Genomic DNA, 21,074 nt, shown 5'->3' on the forward strand with positions numbered 1-21,074 from the left:
CCCCGTGTTGAAGCTGGGCAATGATGCTATGATGTGTTGACAATGTGTTCTTTATTGTAACTGAAGCCCGGCCTTTGATGGGTTAACTGGACCAAAAGATCATGAACCTAAGCCAAAGCCATGGGCCATTCTTCCTTCCTCAACTACAGAGAGTATTGGAATAATCAACTGTCAGAGAAGTACATACAGACGCAAATGCAAGAGCTCAATATCCCAGCTGAATCTTCACCAAGATCGACTTTTCTCGGCTTCATCTCTCCTACTTTCCGCCATCTCCCACAAAGCCACATCCTCTTAGAGGATCAGCATCCAAGTAGGAAATATAGCCGCAATTGCCTCGGTCGGATTCGGTAGATGCAGTCTCACTATAACCTTCTCGCCTTGAGCTCGTGGGCAATCTGGGTACAGGCACCACTGGCCAAACTCTTCCTTCTCCAACTTTGGACGGTATGGGGCCCAGAGGCTCGCATGCCACTTGCCTGCTATGTAGTTCTCACTGGAATTGTTTTGCAAGTGGACGATGCCGCCGGAGTCAGCTTGTGAAGCGAGGGACGCGGTGTCGAGAAGCTGTTGAATCCAGAGTGCGATCTTATCTTCCTCGTGTAAGATGTCTTCTTGTTCATTATACACCTCTTCCAGAGCTGATGCAACCACGGTCAAGTTGTGCCTGACGTTGATGAAAAAGCCCATCGAGTCCTTGGTCTTACGGAGCAGCTTTGCCTTTTGGGCCTTTCCCCGTGTTTCTGGGTTGTTTCGGGTCCACCAGGATTTCCAAAAGAGTGATTCTCTTGTGCCCGTGCCGTGGTTGGTGTCTGTAATGTGCTCGGTGGCGTTGCGAGAGATGTCAAGGACCTGGTCTATTTTTCGTATAGCATCCTTCAACAGCTTCCGGAACTCGTTCATCTCTTCCATCATCTTATCCATCATACTGTGCAAACTCGGTCCCACTTCCTGGTCCGCAGTGTCTTTCAAGAAAGCAAGGGTCAAAAGTGGCGAAGGATCTGGAGTTGGGGGAGCTGCTGGCCCGGTTGTATATGGCTTCCCTGATGGCTTCGTCGAGGTGGCATTTTGCGCATCCATCTTTTCTCGAATCATGAGGCTTACCGCTAGCCCCTCGATCGCTGTTCTGCTGGTGGCAGTTGCGCGGCTCTCGAGATACCAAATAGTGTTCAGAAATCTCGTCGTGGCGCGATCCACGGCCTTGGAAACGTTCGAACAGACCTCGTACAAGTCGACCCCGTCGTATACTGGACCGCCCTTTCTCAACTCTTTCTCGTAGTCCCAACGCTCCATTATGTCCATCGTCAGGCCTTGTTCAGGATGCCACATGGTGCCAATATCTTGTACAGGAAGGCACAAATCCCTATTACTGAACATAAGCCCGACGGACAGCGTGTCAAGGGGAAGATTAAAGAAGGTCGAGTTGCGTGGGAAGAGTGCTTGACGGAGACAGAGTTGGTGGAAGCGATCGTAAATTGGGAGCACATCAGTGACGATGGCTTCCGGATGAAAGGGCGTGGCTTCGTAGACTGTTTCCAGGGGCTGTTGGCGCGGATGGAAGAAGGAGATGAGAGTGGCGAGAAATAAGTAGCATAAAAGGGCGTAACCTGTCCACAGGATGAGCTTGTTGTTGATGGGTTGCTGAGGCTGTCTCTTGCTGGCCACGTCCTTGACACTCTCTTGAGTGGAAGTTACAGGACGCTGTAATCGTATCAACGAAGGCTTGGGCTGCTCGGGCTGACGTTCTGGGTGGCTCGATGAGACAAGACCAGTGTCAAACACATCATCTTCCTCGACCCAGAGGTTGGCGTCGCTACTCTGAATGACGTAGTTTGGCGCTGAGGGAAGGGTGTGGCTCTCATCTGGGGCTGCTGCACAAGAAACGGCACGTTGATGGTCATTGAAATGGATGGTAATATCATTACCTCCTTCAGCCAAGGAATGCCAGTATCCATTGTGAAAGCACAACGCAACACCGAGGCCCCTATGCCCAGGCGCAAGGCCAGGGTGCGGGTTCACTCGGAACCGTAAGACGGTGTATTCACCTGTGCGATGCCATTGTGAGCTGGGTGATGAGGGTGGTGACAATGACGGTGGCGGGGAATGTGAGCGGCGGGGATGGGAAGGGGAGGACAAAGAAGATGATGAAAGGGACGAAGATGCATCATGGAAAGGGTTTGGCCGTGAAGACTCAGGCGGCTGTTGAGGAGTTGTGGGCCGAGAAGATGAGCCAGAAGGCGATGACGGAGATGGAAATGATCCAGATGCTGACGCTACATGTGGTCCAGCCATGGCGAGGAATCTCGAGCCTGGAGGGGCATCGTCAGGCTGAGCCGTCCCTGGGTGGGTGGGCAGGCCCTGGTTTTAAGAGGGTCAGCGCTGGGAGGGCTAAGCGGTCCAGCGACACGGCACGTACTACAGGGGTACCATGCTGGCCTAAGGAACGGAAAATGGGACCAGGAGCAAATGGCCGAGCTGGTCGTGAGGGTGACATTACGTTTCGGCGTTTTGGGGCAAACGGCGCAGACATTGCGAGTACTGAATGGAGAAGTAAGTGCATGTACTCCAAGAAAAAACCTGGGGGGGAACTCAAGGTAGAAATAACCTTTCATCTTGGGCAAGGAGAGACGCATGGATCGCCAAGGGGTCTTGAGCTAAGCCAACAACACCAACACATACTCACAGTATGTACATTCAAACAGTAGCAACGCACGCCCAGACTCTACAAATCGACAAAAGAAAATCCGTAACAAGATGCACATGGTTATTCATTCATTTCATTATTGACCCGGTCCATCGTGAGACCATCCCATGAGCTTCCTGAGGATTGCCGGAACCCGCACACTTCCCTGGGTTTCCCCACCCACACCCTCCATTTCATCCAGCTCAGCCTCCAACGCCGTCTGAGCAAACTCATCCCTCTTTGTCCTCGCAAACTTGGCGCCACACTGTTGCTCAAATTGTTCCCGCAAGTCCCCCGCTGCTCGGATTGCGGTGGAGACCGCAAAGACTATAATCCCAGGCCGTCTGATTTATCCGACCTCTTTATGGCTTGCAAGCGCGAAATCACAGATCACTTGTGTTACCCATTAATGAATCAACTTCTGAACACCAGAACGCCTCCGAAGTAGTTTGCTCGAACGTGGTCGAATTTAAGTGGTTCGCGACTCAAAGAATCATCATCTCCTTTAGGGTGACTGACGGAAGCGTCAAAAAGTTCTTAGCGTGAGGGAATAATGCAAAACATGCCGCTCACCGTAGCTTCAACTCCTGCCTACTTATTCACCCATCTTGCCCACAGGCACATCCATGCTTCTGATTTATATCTGATTTTTCTAGCTTTTTGGAACAAGCGACGGTGGAACTCAAGACACAGCTATGAGTTACATCGTGCATGACGATCATCGTGCATTTTGGTATTCTCAAAAACTGCACCCGGCCAATTCAGCGGAACTCTTAAAAGTGGTAACGTTAGTCCTCCTAGGCGGCCCGCTCTCCGACCTCCTGGGCGTCAGGGCTATCGCAGATCTCGCGAGTAAGGACGATATTCCAGACACAAGATTTTTCCTCATCCAGCAGATTATATTCGGCTAGACTAGGCATAGAGAGGTGACTTACTCTGCTCACAGGCTAGGCAAGCACATCGAGATAGTCTACGATATCGTTCGCGACACGAGGGCAGGTAACTCTAGGATCATACCGTGCGGATCCGCAATAGCGGTATCAATTGCGATTCTTCTATTATGCACTCTCATCCGTGCCATACACAGCTAAGTTAAGGAAGAGGAGAAGCCTATATTGCCAAAATAGAAGACGGCTAGCACGGCATCTAAAACCTCCCAACACATACGGAAATTAGGACCGGATATCATTGCTTTCCCCAAGAGGTTATGCTTATCGATATTCTAGTAGAACTGACGGACTATATACACTGCGCCAATCACAGCTTTCGCAAGACGACAAGTAGGTGGTCCGCCGAATTTGACGTCTCCGTCTCTTCTGCGCTCTGCATTATAACATCCACCCACCTCTCCATATCTTCATCCTTCAAATTCGCCAGTTCTCTTGCGCCTTCGAACCCAAGAAACCCTTCGCAGCTGACCGTCCTCTCAACACTCACTTGATTCTTAAAGCCTTGCAACTCCTTGTCCAGATCAGCAGCATACACATGGAACGACTCAGTATTTATGTTCCTGGTGTACTTGCCGCTGCGTAGATACTGCTGATAAAAGTCCCACTCCTTCGCAAGACGGGTTGGGTTGCGACGCGCCATATCTCGCAGGTGCGCATAAATCGTAACGTAAGCTAGGAGAATATAACCACCAGACTTTGCCATCAGAATGCTGTTGCTTATTACGGTGGCCCGTTCTTCAGTTGCCAGTAGATGGTACAGAGGGCCGAGGCAAAGAACTATGTCAAATGAGCCTTGAGAAGCGTGAAGCGGCGCACGTTGCGCGATTTCAAGAGCATTCGCATGGACGATGGCATCGAATTCCACCACGTTCTCTGCATTTCTTCTAGCGATCTCCAGGTTCTTCTCCGCTAAGTCGTTCAACGTTACTATGTGTCCTTGCTTTGCCAACGCAATAGCTGTAGGCCAGTTAGCAACCAGGACAGAATCTTCCTTTCCACATGTCAGGATATGAATGAGCAATCCTACCATATCTTCCCGGGCCACCACCAATATCTAAGATCTTGGCCCTCCCTAACTCCAGACTGGTAGTGCAGGACTTAATGACTCGCATTGTCACTTCGAACTCTAGTCTCCCCTCGTCCAAACGATGCTCTTCTACCTCGGCGTGCGTGTCGTACCAAGTTTCGACTAGAGTCCTCGATGCCATTTTTTGTTATGTTGTCGTTGTGGCTTGCGTTTTCTGGTCCTGACAGTACCTCATCAGATTACCTGTGTGGTGGCGGTGTTACAACTTGTGATTGTATCATGCCCCGATAGAGGGGTCCGGGGGGCTTCAACGTTAATCCGCTGTACCCCACTTTGCCAACGGCAACAATGACGTGGCCAGGAGCCCCAAACAGTGGACATCCACCCACGATACATATCACTACAGACACCGTGGGAAGAAGTCACTGCCAGCTGTTGGAAGAACTGAGAGTCAGCGATGACTTCAATTCAAGTAAGTCAAGTTCGGGGGTGTAACTTGATACTTGAAATAAAATCGTCCGTGAACTTACTTAACTTGAATTGAATTGATATACTTGAATTGAAAGCGCTGACCTGAGGCCAGAATGAAGCTGTTGGTACTCTCACGCCTCCCCTCCATCCCAGCCCATCAGGTCCCACCAAAGCTGACGACCTCGCCCACAGTGATCGCTTGATGGCCTAGCCAATTCCGTAGGCACTGTATTTCCTCTATTATCTCGGGGCCTAAGCTGAGCCTTTGCGAGCTTATTGTCAACTTTGTGACACTAAACGTCCGCTCAGGATCAACAGACATAGCAGGAATTGCCAGGATGTCGAGGGCAAACTTGCTTAAACGTGGATATTCTTCTTGGTGTTCCTTCCACAATAGAATGGGGCTCAAGTTCTCTGGCCGGACTGGCCCTTGCCTCATATAAACTCCAAGCTCATCTTCCTCCTCCATCATGTACCGATCGTAGCTCTGCATCCACTGGTCGAATTAGCTGGGCTCGTCTTGCCGCATCGCTTTTCCTATCACGGTTCTCGCTGCCTCAGACTGCTCCTTACGGGGATACTGTTATTCAAAGAATTCCCGGACACTATTCTTAGCATCCCGTATCCACACTAGTCGCTCGTGGCTAGTCCAGTTAGCCTCAAGCCAAGACACGTTCCAGCGCGGGTAAAGAATAACAGCAGCCAGGTAAAGTGGCTATTGGCTAAGTAGACTGTAATACTCGTTAAGTTTTGCCCAGCAGTTATTCTACACCCTGTGATATGCCTTATATATGAAGCTATTAGGTTAGTTGAAATTACCTTTTTAAGTTCCGCGGTTAATACGCTAGCCTATTTTAGACTTAGTGCTTATAGCCTCCAGCTAACTAAGAATTAGTGGTTATATACTAACCTTATTTAATTTTCGCGGTTATGTACTAGCCTAATTAGGATTTCATAGTTAACTTAGGTGCCTTTTCTAAGAAAATATACTAAGGAGTTAAGGATAAAGTCGACTAATAGTATCTTATTCTCGGGGAATTATTAGTACTGCCTAGAAGTTTAGTAAGTAAGAAGATATAATAGATAAGGTAGTTTAAATCAGGCTTAGTTATTATCTTTAGGTCGCTATAAATGTAAGTTATTGCGAGAGGAGGAAATAAATATAAAATATAATTAGTATATATATTAAATAATAAACTAAAAAGACTTCTAAGAGGCTATGGCCTAACTTTATAATAGTTATAGATAATAATAAAACTAGCTTAGAACGTAGAAGTTTATTTATTTTAAATACTAGGTTATAATAAGGGGGTTTATAGCTCTAAGATTTAAAGCTTCTAAGTATATCTATATTATATATAAAATACTATAAACTAAAATAAGATACTAAATTATTATTTATATCTAAGAACTTAATATTTAAGCTACCTAGTATATATATTAATCTTAAGATAAAGTATTACTCTTTAATAAGCCTCCTAAATAGTAATATTATAAAGCAACCTAGGCCTTAATATTACTTATCTTATTTCTTTAATACTAAGATAAAGTATTAATTCTTATTAAATTTTTAGTATTATATTACCTAATATAAAAAGCCTAAGATAATATCTTTAATAATACTAAAATTTATAGACTAAGTATAGCTTAATTAAATTAATATTATACTTCTTCCTTTATATAAGATATATTTTATTAAACTAGGAAAATAAGACTTTTAGTAGGTATTATTAATACCCTAACTAAAAGGGTAGAGCATTTATAATATATTTTAATAAGCTTTAAGTTTAAGACTATTATAATACTTTATATTCTCTTAAATTCTAATAGTTAGCTTACTTTTAGTATAACCTTTATAGTTATATTATATAGTCTATATAAAATCTTAGATCTTATATACTTATTAGGCGCTAGACTAATACTTTTTTAAAATAATATTAGTCTAAGACTAATATTTCTTAATAAACTTTTTTTAATTATAATAATAAAAATTAATTTACTTTTTTTTAAAATCAATATAAATAATATTAACTAAGTATACTTATTATAAGTATAAGATATATTTTATATTTAATAATATTAATATATTAATATTATAATATTATAATATAATATAATATTCTTATAATTTATTAACCTTATTAAGGTTAAATCTTTAAAAGGTATTATAATACTTTAAAGATAATAGCTTATTAAGCCTATTAGACCTAACAAGGCTCCTAGTAATCTCTAGGCCTTTATTAAACCTCTAGAGGGTTAATTTAACTATCTTTAATTATCTCTTATTTAGTAAAAAATAAGCCTTTAATAATATTATTAAGAGGTATTTTATTAAGGCATAGGAAAAAAAGCATAAGTACCTAGTAATATAAATTAATTATAATAGACTATAAGCCTAGGATAAAATATTTCTTAGCTAATTATAATAAGAAGAGATATAATTATAAGATTTTCTTTATAACTTAAAATAGATCTAGATTATAAGCTAATAAATATGAAAAATAATTTATAAGCTTTTTAATAATTAAGCTATAAGATAGAAATAAAATAAAATTAAAATTTAATAAAAGGTTTATTAATATAATTCTAAATAGAGTCTTAAGATATAAAAATAATAAATATGATATATAAATATAATAAGTAACTTAATTAAATTACTAAAATTAAAATATCTTGTTAATATATAATACCTTTTAAAAAAAACTTTTATTAATAATATTAAGTATAGGCTTATTGAGATTAATAATATCTTAATTATATAAGTTAATAGCCCTAAGGAAATATATCTTTATTATAATAAATAATTCTTTTTAAAACTTATTTAACTCTTTTAAAATATAAAGAGTATATTTAAAAGCCTTATCTCCTTATACTTTTAAAAGATATTTTTATTAATAAATATAAACTAGCTTAGCTATTACTACTTTAAGAGCCGCCTTTGCCTTTACCTTCTTACTTTTTAATTATTTATATTTATAAATATTTTTATTATTATTAAATATTAACAAGAGATATAAATAAAAAACCTAAGAAAATACCTTAAGAACTAAGAAATAACTTATAAAAAGAAGTTATATTAATATTATTATATATAACCTTTATATTTATATAATTAAAATAATAATTTAAATACTTTAAAAATACCTTATATATAAGCCCTTCATAAAAATAATAAATATAAAATATAATTTCTAAACTAAAAGTCTTAATATAAGCTAGAAGACTTTATATTTTAAAAAACTTATATAATATTATATACTTAATAACTTAATTTGTTATTATTTTAGCTAAAAAGGACTTTTTAAAAATTAAAGTTATTTATTAATAATACCTAATACAGAAATTAATCTTAGAAATAAAATTAATAAAATAGAGACTAATATAAAAAACTAGCTTCTAGTGACTTATAAGCTTTAAATATAAAATCTTATTAAATAATTAACTTAGTTTACAATATTATATAATTTTAAAAGAAAATATATTAAATATAAGATTTATAATTTTTTTACTAAAGAAATAAAAGTCTCTTATAGAGATTTTCTTTAGGAATTACTAAGAGAAATCCCTAGGATTTCTTAGGCTTTTTTTTCTTAATTTTTATCTTTTTAGGGAGTTCTTTTAGATTTTTATTAAGATATTTAATAAAAATCCCTAAGAAGTCCCTAAGAAATCCCTAGCTTAATAATATAAGAAATCCTCAGGGATTTCCCTAGGATTTCCCTAAGAAATTACTTAACTTATCCTTATAGCTTTTTATAATAAATCTCGCTTATTATAATATATATTATCCTTAATATATTTTTTATTTTTTCTATATAATAATTTATTTCAGCTTCTTATAAGAGTAAATTTAATAATAACTTAGATTTAAGTATTAATTAGGAAATGAATAAATAAATTATAATATAAAGGTATTAAGTAATAATTATATATAAGGAAATATTAATTAAATTATAGGATAATAATAATAAATAATAAATAATAGAAATATACAAAGAGATATTAACTAAATTATAAGATAATAATTAATGAATAAAACTAATAAGTAATAATTAATATAATCTTATTATAATAGATTTTTTTAATATCTTCTTATATTTTCATAAGGCCTTTTCTTTTATTAATTTATCTTAAAATATACTTAGGTCTTAGCCTTTTTATTATCTCTTAGGCCTTTAAGATAAGAAACCTAAGATATAATAATAATTTCCTTGATAATCATAATATATAATTAAATCATTCTTTTTTATTTTTAATTTTAATCTTAATAAATACTATTTAGTCTTTTTAATAGAAAATACTATATTTAATAAAAATAAAATACCTAAGCTTTTATTAGCTTAATAAGGATATAATTAATAATTAGCTTTATATAAGCTAAGATATTATATTTAGTATTCTTTAAGAAATTATAAGTCTTTATTAAGTAATTATTAATTATATTTTTATTAATAAAGATATTATACTCTTAAATAATTATATAAAATAAAATAATAAAAATAAAAATAATTATTAGATTTATTAATATTATATTAAAAATAATATAAAGCTTATAATAATACTTACAGCTTTAATACTCTCCGTGAAGGAGAAAGATTTCTTAGCTTTATTATAAATTAATTTAATTATTACACTAAAGAGATTAATATATTTTATTAATCTAAATAATATAGCTTAATTATTAATTTTAAGCTAATAAGTAAAAATAATATTAATATCTTTAATAATAAAATTCTTAATAATAATAAGTATATTAAGGATCTTTCGTGCCGAATATTTAGTTATTATATTAATTAGCTAGGCCTTATTAAATATATTAAGTAAATTAATTAAAGGGCATAATATTATACTTAAGTAAAGATATTTTTATTTTAATAGACCTAAATAGCTATATATTATTCTCCTTAGTAAGGTTAATAGAATTATAATAAGATTTATAGAAGACTAAGCTAAATAAGGGCTTAATTAATATATTCAATCCTCGGTTAGCTTAATCTTAGGCCTATAAGAGTTAATTATTATGAAAGGCTTTTTATTTTCTTAGGTTCATAAGGGTCTTTTTAGTCTTAGTAATTATATAATCATTCTTAGAGTTAATAACTTTATATAAGGCTATAATAAAAATATAAGTATTTTTAAATAATCTTAAGGTATTTTTTTTTATTTTTATTATCCTTAAGAAATATATTACCTTTACATTAATCACTAATAATATTTTTTCTTTAGGTAAATTAGCCTTATTTATTATATTTAAGACTTATAATAATTTTATTTATTATTAATAAGTTATTATTAGAATTAATCTTAGATTCCTTAGGAATACTATAATATCTTCTAGGTATTTAAGATAAATATTCGCTAGGTATATTTATACCCTTATATATAATAAAAAATCTATTAGATTCCTCTAAGAATTAAAAGGCTACGTAATCTATAAGGTTACGTAATAAGAAATATATACCTTATTATAAGGCTAATATTTTAAAGTAAAGGTTATAGTTATTAATACGGGTGTATTTTTAAATATAATATAGGTAGCTAAGTTATTTAGGCTTTAATAATTAAAATAATTAAATTCTTGTTTAATAAATAGATTTAATTTATTATTATAAAGGTTAATTATATAATTATATTTATTATAAAAAAAGATAAGGTTTTTATAATATATTTTATTATAAAAGATATTATAATAAGTAAGGTCTTTATTAAGGTAAATATTTATATTATAAGATAAGAATTACTTTATAGGCTAAATATTTATAGTAATTTACTCAAGAAGAAAAAAGTAAAATAAAAGAAAATAAATAAATATAACTAAGCCCTATATAGGCTTTATTTTAATTTTCGTTATTATTTTATCAATAGCTATTTATTAATTATTTATTAGTTTTTCTTAGGATTTTTATTAGATTTCTCTTAGCCTATATCTTAGGCTTATATTTTCTATAACTAATTCTTTTTTTTATTATAATAGCTTATTTATTTTAATATTATTATTATTATTAGTTATAAGGGCTAGCCTTATAATATTTTCTTTATTCTTAGTAATAAGTTTATTTCTTAGTACCAATATTATAATTATTATTTTAATTTTTTTTATTAAATATATTAATACCTTAATAAATATATTTATTTTTACCTTTTATTCTTTAAAGGCCTAGATAGCCTTAAAAGGTATTAATTATTTCTTTATTTACTTAGATAAAGTAATTATTAAGCTATTTCTTGTATTTAATTAAGAATTTTATCTTAGCCTTTATATATTAAATTTTTTATATATATTTATTAAATACCTAGCGAATTTTAAAATATTAATACTTATCTCTTTAATAATTAAAGTCCTTTTTAATAAAAATTATTCTTAGCATATCTAAGGGTAATAATATTAATTATAAATATTATATTAATATTATAAGATAAATTCTAAGGTTATGTTTTAGATTAAGATAATATATTAAATAACTTACCTTTTTTATAGCTTACTACAAATTAATAAATTTCTCTTCAAGCTTCTTAATTTTATTATTTAATATTTTTTAGTTTTTAATAAATTAAAATATAGCCTAATCTCTTAATTTTAGCTAAAAGAAATAATATTTCTTATTATAATATCTCTTTATAGCTATTGAGGTAAATATTATATATAGCGTAGCCGGATTTTAAAGCTTAGCTTAATCTTAAGTATAAATTACTTCTTTAATAAAATATAGCATATTATTTATATATAATTTAATAATTAATTTACTTAATATAATATTAATAGTTAAGATAAAAGAATTATTTAAGATAAATTATGAGAGGAAAATAACCTTAATTTATAAGAGGTCTAGATTATTATTTATTTAATAATATAAGGTAATTTTTATAATTTAATTATATCTTTTTAATATACTATTAATCTAGGGGTATTATATAATAAATATAATAAGAGAAAGTTTTATTACTTTTTAGATATTTATTAAAATTTACTTAAGAATTTCAAGTCTTTATTAAATATAATATTCTTAGGGACTTCTTAATTATATTAATAAAGCTTATTATAAAAAAAGAGTATTTAATATTCAATAATAAACGTAATAAAGCTTAAGATTATAATACTTATATAATTAAATTTATAGGGAATAATAAAAAAAATATTAAATATATTAAACTTAAAGTTTTATTAAGGCTTGCCTTTATTTCATATTTTTAATATTTTAATAATAAAATCTATAATTGTTATATAAAACAAGATTAATAATAATTAAATTAATATGAGCTCTCTAAGGGTCTTATAAAGATAAGGTCTTACTTAGGAATATATTATTTTTTTTATTTTTATTTATTTTTCTTATAAGCCTAGTTAATTAAGGCTTATAGTTTATATATTAAGAAGGGAAAATAATAAAAGACCTAGTTGACAAAGGCTTATAGTTTATATATTAGGAAAGAGAAATAAAGGCTTTAAATAAGTTCTTAATTATATCTCCTAATCGTAATAAGCTATTAATTAATATCTTCGTAAATTTAATATTAAAGAATATAATATGTTTATATATATTACAAAGCTTAGCTTAATTATTTAATTAGATTTTCTTATTATTTTTTAATTCTTATAAAATATTTATCTTTTAATTTCATAAAATAATATATATCTTTTTAAATAAAGTATAAAAATAAATCTTATTATTTTATTATATAAGGGCTTAAATAGCCTTAATTAAGGTTACCTTAAAGAGGTAATCTCTTTTAATAATAACTTTATATATTTTTATTAAACTAAAAGCTTTATTTTTTACTAAGATAGAAATATCTTATAAACCCCTTAATAAATACTTATATTAATTAATTTTACCATAGAGTATTAGTATTAATATAATTATATCTTTATATATTATAGATTATATCTCTTTTTTAAAACTTAAGATAATTATATTATAAAAATTATTAAATTCTTAGCTTAATAATAAATTAATATTATTATTATAGCTAAGTACTTATTTATTATTCTTAAAATTTAAATAATATATATATTATATTTTTTTTATAAATTAATTATTAATAACTAAGAAAATAATACTAATTATTTTTTTAATTATTTATTTTATTAATTATTTATTTTATTAATTATTTATTTTATTAATTATTAATTTTATTAATTATTATATAAATCTAAGTATAAGAATATATAATTAATTAATTAAAGTCTAAGGGCTATTTCATAAATTTAATATAAATACTTATAAATTTCTTAGTATTACTTAGGATAATTTTAAAAAAATAAGTCTTATATCTCTTAGAAATAAAATTAATAATATCTTAAATATTTAGTATTTATAAATTTTTTGGTATTTTTAAAAATAATATATAAATTATAATCTTTTTAAAAAAATTAATAAAATACATTTATTTAATTATACATCTTAGGGATATTTATTAATTTTATATAAGTTAATAAGGCTTATTTAATTTCTTATTATTTATTTTTATTATTATAAAAATCTTTTATATTAATAATATAATATAAATAATTATTAAAATATTAAAAATTTATTATAATATCTTAGGCTAATTAGGTTTTTCTTATTATTATAATATATAATCTTATTAAGGTTTATATATATATTAATAATTTATTTAATATAATAAAGTTTATCTTAATATAATTATATTACTTAACTAAGTTATTTTTATATTAAAGAAATAATTATTTATTATATATTTAATATATATATTAGGGATATATTTTTTATAATTTCAGATTTATACCTTAGAAATATTATTAATTAAGAATTATAATAATTTTTATTTATAGTAATTATTAAATATTATATATATATATAAATATATCTTAAGATAAAATACTTATTTTTGCTTTTTTTCTCTTAAGATATATAATTCAGTTTTAAAAATCATTTTAGTTTTTAATATTATTAATGATACATCTTTTATTTTAAAAAAAACTAAACAATAAAAATAATCTTAAAATATAAATATCTATAAGTTTAGGTTTATAATTAAAAGAGCTTAATATATTATAAGATTTAAGTCCTTAAAGTATTATTTTAAAATATTATATATAAAGAAATGAAAAATATTAAGTATTAAAATATATTTATGCTTTTAGCCTTTATTAATATATCTTTTTAATAAATCTATACATTAAATAATATTTTATTATATTATAAATTAATTATTTCCTTTAATATTAATAAAGGATTTATTATAAGCTTTTATTAATTAAAATATATTAATATTATTTAATAAAAAATAAATATTTTATTTAATTATAAGTAATTGTTAGGTCTTTTATATTTAATTTATAGATATATTAAATAAACTAATTAAATTATAGTATACTGAAATAAAAAAATATTAATTAGATATTTATTTATTTACCTTAGGTCTTTTATGGCTAAGTATTTAATAATTTTAATTAATATAATAGGCCTAGCTTAATTAATTAAATCTTTATTTTCGCGAGGATAATATATACTCTTAGGTTCTAAGTAATTAGCTCTAAGAAATAAATAAAAGACCTTAATATATATAAAGGTTATTAATATTTATTAAGGATTTATTAAAGATATATATTTAGCGTTATAATTTAATAATAACTTAATTTATTTTTTTCCTTAATAATAATTTTTATTATCTCTTTATTTATTTATTAATTTTATTATAATTTAATTATTAAGGTCTAAGAGCTTATTAGGAGAGACATTAAGGTTTATAAAAAGATTAGCTTATAATAATCTTATAATTACTAAAGGTTATTTAATTAATAATTTTAGGGCTAAAGGTTTTTTATATTTTTATTGAAATTATATTATTTATAAGCTAAGTATTAAAAAATATAAGCTAATTAACTTTGAAATTATAAAATAATAAGATTATTAAATTAAACTAAAAAGATTAATTATTTATTTTATAATATTAGGGTCTTATAAATTTTATCCTTAGCGTTAAGAACTAAATACAAAAGAAAAGTCTATAGAATATAATTAATTATTAATATAATTAATTAAAAATTAAAAAAAATAAGAAATTCATTAAGAATTATTAGATTTTTTAATTTTTAAGGTAATTTCATAAATTATATTTATTTTTATTTTTATTATTATTATTATTATTAATCTAAGAAATTAATTTTTTATTTATAAATAAGTTAAGTAATAAGTATATTATTTATATATATTAGCTTTTTTTTAAAAAAAAATTATTTTATAATAATTTTAATTATAATACATATTTATTTATAAAAAATAACTTAAAAATATTATTATTTAATATAAGAAATTAGCTTTTAGAGATATATAGGCTTTATATATAAAATCTTATTTAATAACTAATTAAGTATATAATATTATATAATTTTAAAAAACAATATATTTAATACAGGATTTATAATTTTTGTATTAAGAAAATAAAAATCTCTTATAAAAATCCCTTTTAAGAATTATTAAGAGTATCCTTAGGATTTTTTAAGCTTTTTGTTTTTTTAATTTTTTCTTCTTTAAGGATTTTCCTTAGATATTTATTAAAATATTTAATAGAAATTACTAAAAAATCCCTAAGAAATCCATAGCTTATTAATAAAAGAAATCCTAGGGGATTTCCCTAGAATTTCCCTAGGAGGTTACTTAACTTATTTTTATAGCTTTTTATAATAAAGACCTTATATTATAATTATAATATCAGCTAGCTTATTAAATAAATAAAATATACTAATTATATAGCTTAAACTTTTAATATATCTTTCTTTAATATCTTTTTAGAAAAGAGATTTTATATATTAGTTTATAATCTTAATATTATAATAAATAATAAAGGAAAATAATTAATAAATAATAATAATAATTATATTAAAGAAAAGAGCATAAAGATTTTCTCTTTTATTATAATTAATAAAAAAATAATAATAATTAAAAGCTATAGCCTTTATTTTTTTTATATATATAAGAAATTATTTAATGGCCTAAAATAGCTTAATATTTATTTCCTTTAATTTATAGCTCCCTATAAGGCTTTAATACTTATCCTTATAGTCCTTAAAAGCCTTATTAAATTTATCCCTCTTTTTATTTTATATATTATTTTTAATATTTCTTACCTAGTGCTATGCCTATTATATAGCTATTTTAGATTAATTAATTATCTATCCTTACTTTTTTATTATTTTTTTATTTTCTTACCTTAGATTTTTTTAATATTATAATAAATATTTAAAGCTAAATAATAAGAGCTAAAATCTTTATTATAAAAGTCTTATTATTTTATTAAAAAAATAAATAATATAGGTATTAATTAATAATTCTTTTATAAATTAGTTATATATTATCTTAAGCTAATTTATTTCTATTAGGTTAATTAATATTTATTTATACCTTAATTACCTTTGATTCTAATATAACTTTTTTATTAATCTTATAATTTAAATAAATAAAATCTTTTATTTTTAATTTAACCCTATATATAATTAAGTAGTATGTAATTAAATAAACCTAATAGCTTTTATCTTATTATTATATCTTTTATACTCTTAGATAAGAAAAGGCTCTTAGTTTATTAGTCTTTAAAGCTATTATTTAATAAAAATTATAGTTATTTTATAGTCCCTAGGAATAGATAACTAAGGGGCTTACTTAGGGTCTAAAGATAATTTTTTTAATTAAGAGGTATAAAAAAAAGTTTTTAATTAAAATAAGTATTATTATAATAATAATAATAAGGAAAAATACTCTTTTAAGTTTTATTAAGTTTTAAAAGCTAAATAAGCAAAAATAAATATAAGTATAAAATAGTCTTACTTTTTCTTAGTATATACAAGTTATAACCCTAGCCTTATAAGACTTAATTAGCGCTATATAATTTATTTAAAACTAATATCTCTTAAAAGCTCTAATTTAAGTCTTAGAAGAGTGTTAAGATAAAAACAGCTATAATTAAGCTAAAATAATAACTATAATAATAAAACAAATATATAAATATATTATTAATATAAATAAATAAGTATTATATAAGTACTATAGGGTAGCTATTGTTTTTCTTATTTAATCTAAATATTTATTATTACTAATATTATCTTTAACTTTAATAGGCCCTCTTTAGTAATATTAGCCCTTTCCTTCCCTTTTAGCTCTTTCTTACCCTCTTTATTATTAGTATCTTTATTAGCTAATTCATTAACTAAGCTACTTATATCCCAAATTTCATAGCTTTTTAATAAAATTAACTACCTAATTAAATTAAAAACACTTTAATTTCTATTTTTAATAATAATATTATTAGAAATAAAAAAAGCCCTTTCTATAGTAATAGAAGTAGTAAGAATGGCTAAATAATGCTTAGTAAAAATAACTAAAATAGGAAACCTACTAGTATTTATTTTCTATTAGAATAAAATATTATTTATTTATAATTAATATATAAAATATATAAGGGTTAGGGTTAGGGATAGGGCTATAAATACCTCTCTTTTTATCTTATATTTAGTTAAATATATATTATATTCCTTAGTCTTATCTAACTTATTAGTATATAGCTCCTTATTAAAGTGTATTTCTATATGCCCTAAAAAAGAAAGACTTCTATAAGTAAAATTAGTATTTAATGTATTAATAGACTAACTAGGCTCTAAATAGCCTTTTTTAGCCTTAACCTTATTATATATATTTTAATTAATATATATATAATAAATAAGTAAAATAAATACTTTTTAAAGGTATTTTAAATATACATTTTACTTATTTTTTATATTTTTACTTAAAAAGACTTAGTATATTATTATTTATATTAGAATAATCATATAATTTCCTAGAAGACTTAAAATAGGCTAATTTAAACTCAGGGCTTAGTAAGGTCATAAAGATAAAAGCCCTATTTAATTAAAATTAATATATATTATTTATAATTAATTTCTAAATAAAAAAGAATTACTTTCTTATAGTTTTATAAATAAATAAAAGTAAGCTTTTTAGGGTAATATTGTTTTTGGCTTTTTTATGCCTTTTGAGATAGTACTAGAATAACTAGCATAATAACCCTATAAGTAAATTAGTAATACATATATAATAAATATATAATAAAACAGTTGCCTTACTAGGTAATTTCGACTTATTTATAAAGTCTTCTTTTAATTTTTTAAGGTTATTATATAATTCATAAATATATAATAACCCTTTAGGCATAGTTATATAATATTAGCCTTATAGCTTAATCAAAGCTTTTAAAAAGACTTAAAAAATAAATTCTAAGTCTTTTCAAGTAGCCTAATCTAACTTATTAAAAGTAATAGCTCTTAATTCCTTCTAGGAATTTACTTTAATAATATAATTAATAGGCTCTGTTAAAATAAGAGCTATATAAATTATATTATAAGTAGAATTCCAAGGGGTTATATTATCTATATAAGTAATTAATATATAATATATATAAAAAAAGGGGGAAAATTAAAATAAAAATACCTAAAGGAATAGATTAAATATTAAAAGTATAAGGTAAATCTTCGCGTTTTTTTTTCCTTTTTATTCGTTCTAGGAATAGCTTTGTTATATTATTACTATATTTTATAATAGTAATAATATATCATAATGGGGTTATTAAGGCTATATATAAATTAATAAAATATAAAAAGAAATAGCTCTAATTTATACTTATTATTATAGCCCGTGGGGATAAATTTATTTTCTTCTAAGTTTTCTTCTTCTTTTAAATTCTCTTTTATAGATATATTATCTATTTTATTAGATAAAGTAGAAAGATTAGTATTTAAATATTCTTTAAATATATCTTATATTATAAGGTTAAAATATAACTAATATAGCGAATATTATATTTAAAACCCCTTCTATAGCTATTTTTAGCTATATTTCGAAAGGTATTAAAAAAATAATTATTATTTACTGTATTATCGCGTCTAATACTATAAGTATTAGTTATTTTTTTTATAAATATTAAAGGGTTTTTTTTATTTATATATCAGTAAATATTAATATTACAAATAAGTAGCTTTAAATAGATAATAAAATATCTATGCTTACCTAAATATATTTTATTTAGAAATAGTAAGAAATTCCTTTAAAATAGAAATGAATTGGTTATAAATATATAACTTAGTATAAGCTTTATATAGCATATTACAGCCTATATATATTAATATAATGTTAAGGTTAAGGTTAGGGTTATAATTACTAATAACTTTATATTCTAAGTTAAAATTAAATAAAATATAAGATAAAATAATTCCTAAATAGGAAATTTGCCTATTAGAAAACTAAATATTAAAGGTAATAGAAAAAGACCCTAAATTAGCTACATTTATAGCTAATCAGGAATTTAGATAAAATAAAGCTATATTAAAAGTCTCTTTTAAAAAGTTGTTAAAATTCCACTTATTAATAATCAGTAATTAGCTATAGGGTAATTAGTATATTTTTTTATAATTAAATAATAATAAAAAAATAAAAAACATACCTATTATAATAATATAATAACTCTTAGTATGATATATTATTAATAACCTAAAAAGATAAGTTATTTTAGATAATAAAGTATAATATCTGAAGATAGCCTTGCTACGAACATAAGGGTTTTAAGCGTTTTTCCTTTATAATTAAATTAAAAAAAATCTAATTTAGGGTTATGGTTATTTTATATTATAATTATAATTTATTAATATTTTATTTATAAAATAGGGGATTTATTTATTTCCTTTTCTGATTTATTTTATTTTTTTCGCTATAGGTAATTTTAGAGTATTTTTACTTATAATATCTTATAAAATTAAAGGCTTAAAAGCTGGCTACTTTAATATTCTTTTTTTTTATTATATCTAAAAATAATTAATATAAACCTTAATAAAAACCTTAATAAATACCTATGTGTTGTAACTTATTTTAATATAGGTAAGAGGATATATATGAAAAGCTAATTTTTAATAATATAAATTGTAGAATTCTTATAAGAAGGAAGTGAAAAATAAGGGTAATTTTCTTTATCTTTTAAAGAAATAATATTAGAAGAAATAAAAGATTAAATACTATTAGAATTAGATAATTGGGCTTGGCTTTGGTCTTCTGACCTAATAATATAGCTTAAAGTAGCTATTTTAAGGTAAGGGTTAATATATATAATAAATAGGTAATTAATATTATAGATAGATAGAAAAAAAAGGTCTTAAGAGAGGAAATAGCTTATTATTATTATTATTAATTAAAATTAGAAATAGATTTATAGTAAATTAGAAATTAAAAAGATAGCTATAGAAATATAAAGCAAGCCATTAGAAATTAAAAGGAACCTTTTTAGCTAATAATAGCTCTAAATTCTAAGAAATCGGCCTAATATCCCTCTATGATTATTAAATTTTAATTATAAATTAGTATATAAAAGAGAGGTAAAAATAGGCTATTCTAGTATAGGGTAAGCTAATATATTATCTAGTCATATGGTCTAGAAAACATTTTCAAGGTGCATATTTTAGGGTATTTTATGCATAACTAGCATAAAGCTAGACAAAAAGATATTAGAGCTAAAATAAGGGGTAAAGAGAGATAAACTTAATACTAGGAAAAATCTTATTTTTATAATATAACTTCGAGAATTTTATTAGGGTTAGGGTTATTACGTAATATTTATTATTTATATTTTAAATTATCTTATACTTTTTTTTATATATAAAAAGGGGCTTTTTAGCTGAGTTATTATATTTTCTATCTAAGTGATCTTCTGAGAGTTAAATTAAAGCTTTTAAGAGATATTAGTTTTAAATAAATTACATAGCGCTAATTAAGCCTTATAGCCCTAGGATAATAATTTTTATATACTAAGAAAAGATAAGAGGAATGTATTCCTATATCTACTTTTACTTACTAAGCCTTTAAAAATTATTAAAATTTAAAAAAGTATTTTTCCTTATTATTAGTATTATAATAATACTTATTTTAATAAAAAAATCTTTGTT

At 26.2% G+C, this 21,074-nt stretch overlaps 2 protein-coding genes across 2 annotated transcripts; both read right to left on the reverse strand.

The window, feature by feature from the left end:
- Positions 1-294: 294 nt before the first annotated feature.
- Positions 295-2,530, reverse strand: NCS57_01445000 (uncharacterized protein; the record flags this gene model as incomplete). Its single annotated transcript, XM_053064052.1, has 4 exons — positions 295-1,871; positions 1,926-2,065; positions 2,273-2,358; positions 2,417-2,530. The coding sequence occupies 4 exons, from the start codon at positions 2,528-2,530 to the stop codon at positions 295-297; spliced, it is 1,917 nt and encodes a 638-aa protein (XP_052906335.1).
- Positions 2,531-3,940: 1,410 nt separating this feature from the next.
- On the reverse strand, positions 3,941-4,841 carry NCS57_01445100 (putative calcineurin-like phosphoesterase; the record flags this gene model as incomplete). The annotated part of the gene is made up of 2 exons (XM_053064053.1): positions 3,941-4,590; positions 4,661-4,841. 2 exons carry the CDS (start codon positions 4,839-4,841, stop codon positions 3,941-3,943), a joined length of 831 nt encoding a protein of 276 aa, XP_052906336.1.
- Between the last annotated feature and the right edge of the window lie 16,233 nt (positions 4,842-21,074).

This window comes from Fusarium keratoplasticum, chromosome 13 (assembly GCF_025433545.1).
Source record: "Fusarium keratoplasticum isolate Fu6.1 chromosome 13, whole genome shotgun sequence".
Classification (NCBI taxonomy): domain Eukaryota; kingdom Fungi; phylum Ascomycota; class Sordariomycetes; order Hypocreales; family Nectriaceae; genus Fusarium; species Fusarium keratoplasticum.